This window comes from Bipolaris zeicola (genome assembly GCF_000523435.1).
Source record: "Bipolaris zeicola 26-R-13 unplaced genomic scaffold scaffold_551, whole genome shotgun sequence".
Lineage (NCBI taxonomy): Eukaryota > Fungi > Ascomycota > Dothideomycetes > Pleosporales > Pleosporaceae > Bipolaris > Bipolaris zeicola.
The window spans coordinates 1-4,759 of record NW_006912600.1 but is presented as its reverse complement, the minus strand read 5'-3'; the positions used below and the strand labels follow the sequence as shown (position 1 = coordinate 4,759).

Sequence of the window (4,759 nt, the reverse complement as noted above, 5' to 3'; positions counted from 1 at the left end):
AAAGCAGCGTCGTGTTGTGGAGGCTGAAAGTGGTGGTGGTGATGCATCACCACCCGCCAAGCCTCCCACCAAAACCACCACGCGCGGCCGCAGTGTGCGGTTGCCCAGTAAATATCTATAGATATATATCAAACATACGATCATGGCACTACTCCACTAAAATATCTCGCGATAATACCGTTTTAGTGGTGGTCAAAAGCTTCGTTTTTTGGTGGGCGCCCATTTTGGTGGGGTGTTGCATCGGGTGAACTGTTGCATGCACTGACCACATCCAGTACATTCTCTGTCGTTACTAGCGTTATAGGGGTTGTAGGTACTTGAGCTTCTTGTTAGTCTTATAGACGAGCAAGCACGTCTGGAATAGCTATCTCTAGGGGCGGCTTTGGCGTCTTTCGAAGGACTCTCTAGGTTGAATGGGAACAAACCACTTGCAGCCCATGCGGCAGTGATATTCCTCCTGGTCATCGCTGTTTCCCTAGTAGACTTATATATAGAATTGAAGTGCTCCTTGCTGACAGCTTCTAGCCCTCCCCGACAGAGCCGTTCTACCTCGTCACGATAGGCTGTCTTAAGAGGCCCGAAGACTCTAACATCACAGGGCTGTAGTTTATGTGAGGTATGAGACGGCAGGCGGCACATAGTAATATTATTGGCGAAGCAGAATTTTGGAACTTCTAGGGTCTCGTGTGTTCCAAAACCATCGCAAATTAGGACCCGGGGCTTTCCGTTAGCTCGTCCACTGGTTCAAGGATCGAACACACATACTTGGGAACAAGCAAGCAAGCAAGCGCTCTTGCTTGGTTGCTTGTTACGCTTAGTTGCTTGCCTATTCAAACAAGCCAAGCGCCTCTCTATAAATTTGCGCCAATCAAGCGAGCTTCAAGCTACTCTACTTTTGACTAACTAAGCAAGCGCAAGCCAAGCAGGCTCCTCTAAATTAGCAATCAAGCGTAACAAGCTAGCAAGCTAGCAAGCAAGCACGCTTGCTTGCTTGCTTGTTCCCAAGTATGCGAATACACGGGTAAGCCACTCTAGGCTAATCTTTGAGTCATCATATCCGTTTTCTGGGTGTCCATAATGCCAGCCAGAGGTTGAAAAGGTAGTCTAGTTACTTCTATAGGTCGAAGCTAGCCAGATAATAAGAGGGAGCAGCGACCTACTGTCAGGACCTGGTCAGTCTGACGATATATACTATCCTGTGCAGAGCATCAGCAGAACGCTGATTACTCGTACCTTTTTGGTTGTTATGGCCCAGTGGCACAGGGCTGAGTCCTAACACAAGGCTGGCCATCCGGGATGGCAGTGCATATAGGGATGGCAGCGCCATCACAACCATCCCGCCAAGATGGGATGGATGGGATGGCAGGACCAAAGGCAATGGATATAAGAATGGGTTTGATTTCATTATTACATTCGTTGTGGTCAACTCTCATAAGTTCTTCTCTTACACAGATTGATACTTAGTTATTCTATCGCACATAGAATTGATTGTTCTTATACTATTGGTTAAACCTTGGTAACTTCATTCTACTACGAATCGCCAGACAACAATCGCACGGCTTACAAGCATCGACCCGTCTCGCCCTAACCCGGACCGACTAGGCAAGTATAGCCCAACCCCGTGTAACATTTAGGATTATCGTAATCAATTGCCAGTTCCATTCGTACAAGCATCTGTGACAATTAGTAAACACAACTAATATTATACTTCAGGATCCCTACCGCTGAGTTCAGCGCAATAGCCACAATGGCAACATTCGTGATTAGTAGGGCAGGCGGTAAAGAAACATCTAGCGCAATTCCATCTCTTCTGAATATTAACGCTCTGGAGCGGCGATGAGCGCTTAAAAGCCTCAACGCGCTTTAGACCCTCAACGTGCCTAGGATTATAGGCAGCTATCAAGGATAAGGTGCTTAGCGTGAAGAATAGAGTAGAGACTATGACAAAAGTTAGTATATAAACTAACGTGTTCGATTTAAGAGTGAATCTAGATTACACTTCATATTCCAGAGAGATACGTGATAGTTGAGTAAAACAACACAATTGCTAGGGAAGAAAGTAGGTGGTTCAAAGTAGAGTTGCACGATGGCTGTTAGCGAAGTGTCTAAAGAGTAATATATAGTAAAGCTTTAAATTGGTCAATTTATAAATGCATGGCGCTTCCTCTAAACAAGTGCTAGTTAGTGCTTATCAAAGCTAAGCATAATATAAACTAGCGCTGAGATAATCTAGTCTTACAGAGTAATTTAATTAGATAAAGTGCCATAAGTTGAAACTTTGGATAAAGAGGTAAAGTTCAAAAAAGTGGCGCCGGCTGTAACGGCGCAGGCAAGACTACTCGGATCAGTACCGGCAGGTAGTGTCACTCAGAGGCATATGGGAATGCGTGGGACAGCATAAGAGCCTTGATTCAAGTAGACACCTATAGGCCTTGCACGAAAGGATATTAGAAATCTGCCTAACAACTACAGTCTTCCTGTCTACATTTATACTTCCTGGAAGTGAGGGATACTCTAGTACGAGTCCGGACTACCTAGATCCGGCGCTTGTCCGGTAGTGTTCCAGACCATCTTGCTGGATCGTGGTGCATGTTCCGTGTGTTCAGTAGTAAGACCGATCCCGCCGGAATGAGCTTATCGTTGCATATGAGATCTTTGCTCACCGCATGTAGAATACCAAGCCAAAATGGATTATGACACCGCTCTACTTCTTTGACAATGGCCCGACGATAGGGCAAAATAGCCTTGTCTCTCAATTTACGAGCGCGGCTGCGGCCAACGACACGATCGAGCTCTTCATGAGCCCTGCGTTGTACGTGAGTGTGAGTGGAAATTAGCGCGGTGAACCACTGTATAATTGAACCAGTCGCATCTACGCTCTCTAGCATGAACGCTGAGGCTAGCGTCGCTATGTCTATATCATCCAATTTGTCTTTTTCTCTCCTCGTGATCATGGTCTTTACCAAGCAATCCTCGACATGCACGTCGTTCTTCATATCGCGCTCAACACGCCTAACTTCCTGGCCGTAGGTTTCCATGAGTGCGGTATTTAGTTCATTTGCGCGGCGCTTCATTTCCCAAGGTAAGCCTTCCTGCAACCATGTAGGTAGAAAGTCAACTAGATTAGACATGGGGCCAGTCATATTCATGAAGTCGTGCGAAAGGGCTAGAACCCGGGAGTCAGCGACATAGGCCCTAAGAGCGCCGAATGTGATTATTCCCATGCGATTGAGTGAGCAGCGACTAATGTGGACCTGGGGGTCTACATGCTTTCAGTCCGCCCCGTCCTTGCACATCGCTCGAATCATTTTGGTTGTTTAACTTGCTGGCGAATGTCTTGCCGGTCTAGCGAGACTATTGCTATCTTGCTATTCTTACGCCTTTGAGTCGATTTAGTATCAGACTTTGGTTGTGAACTTGCTTGGTGCACATAGTGTATGGGGCCTACCACATGTTTCCGTACGAAGTGTATGCGATGCCTCTGCCCTTGAGAATTGTCTGGCTCTTGACGAATATTTCTTTGCGATCGAACAGATAAACCCGTTTTTGAGAAAGAGATATTTCGCAATCTCAGAATCTGATACTACGACGAATCGCTGATTGCCGACTGTAAAGAAATAAAGCGATCCGTATTTTTGGGCCCATCTGTGTAATGTTCGCTCGGGATATATTTTCAGTACAGGGAAACAGCCTATACACTCTTGTTAGATATCTTCATACAGCGAGTGGGGCAAGAACGCTCGCATTCCTAGTAAAGGGTAGCCCCAAGGGCCCTCTGGCAGGCGGTTGGTTGCCCGACGCAAACAGCGCTGCGATGTTATGATGCCGAACAGGAAGCCAGCAGCAATAGCTAGTAGGCAAACAACCAAAATGTCTTGGTACATAATGCTGTATTTGCATGAAACAACACCCATACAAGAGCGCTGCGATTTGATTGATATAAAGAGTGGACCTGTTAATACACAGCACCTCCTAGTATGAATTTCTCAGTGTATAACGCTATTTCTATTCTTCTTGGCATTCTATAGTCTCGTTTCGTAGAGCAGCTAAACTTCGTCTCTAGAGCTGACGATGCTGAGGCCATTCGGCAATTTGGCTGGGCATGGCTATGCAGATGACCTGCTAGAGCCACGATGGACACGAGTGCCGAATTACCCTGTGCAAGCAGACTCAGAATGAGCTGTAATTTGCTTGAGTGTTATTACGGAACGGCATCTTTACTTAATCTGCTCTACCTATCTACTCCTGTAAGCTGCTTATGAGGCAGGGGGAGAGCACGTCTTACGATACATGACCAAGCCATAATGGACGCTTTGACCGCCCAGCGTGAAAAGCTCAAGTCATGTTCCGAGTTGCTCACGAAACCGCTCACCCTCTGGTCAATGTTGCCAACCGTCATCCATCACTATCGCATCACGCCGAACTTGTACGCGTGCCGAAGAACTGTGCCGCATGATATAGCAGAGCAAGAACTGGCTTTGTATACAGGTTTACGCTAACCTTCCAGGTACAGTAAAGTCAAGTTTTCCCATTTGCATGTATCACCTAGACAACCTGCTAGCGAATTCTGATTACTCGCTTTTAGCGAAGTATCAGCTATCAGCATCGTCTGAACCATATCATTCACTCGCTAGCCAAGTGGCCGTTTTCTCGCTGCTGGCAAAACTGAAGCCGCATTATTATTATTATTAACGTGGTTCACAAGCGAATCGCTCACCCAAGCGAATCGCTCGCGCCCCACCAGCGCGATAACTTCAAC

General features: G+C 46.5%; 3 protein-coding genes across 3 annotated transcripts; all 3 read right to left on the bottom strand.

The window, feature by feature from the left end:
• Positions 1-192: 192 nt before the first annotated feature.
• On the bottom strand, positions 193-639 carry COCCADRAFT_113187 (uncharacterized protein; the record flags this gene model as incomplete). Its single annotated transcript, XM_007720649.1, has 1 exon — positions 193-639. The coding sequence occupies one exon, from the start codon at positions 637-639 to the stop codon at positions 193-195; it is 447 nt and encodes a 148-aa protein (XP_007718839.1).
• Positions 640-1,244: 605 nt separating this feature from the next.
• Positions 1,245-1,433, bottom strand: COCCADRAFT_113182 (uncharacterized protein; the record flags this gene model as incomplete). Its single annotated transcript, XM_007720648.1, has 1 exon — positions 1,245-1,433. The coding sequence occupies one exon, from the start codon at positions 1,431-1,433 to the stop codon at positions 1,245-1,247; it is 189 nt and encodes a 62-aa protein (XP_007718838.1).
• Positions 1,434-2,534: 1,101 nt separating this feature from the next.
• On the bottom strand, positions 2,535-3,884 carry COCCADRAFT_31478 (uncharacterized protein; the record flags this gene model as incomplete). The annotated part of the gene is made up of 3 exons (XM_007720647.1): positions 2,535-3,166; positions 3,449-3,645; positions 3,721-3,884. 3 exons carry the CDS (start codon positions 3,882-3,884, stop codon positions 2,535-2,537), a joined length of 993 nt encoding a protein of 330 aa, XP_007718837.1.
• Between the last annotated feature and the right edge of the window lie 875 nt (positions 3,885-4,759).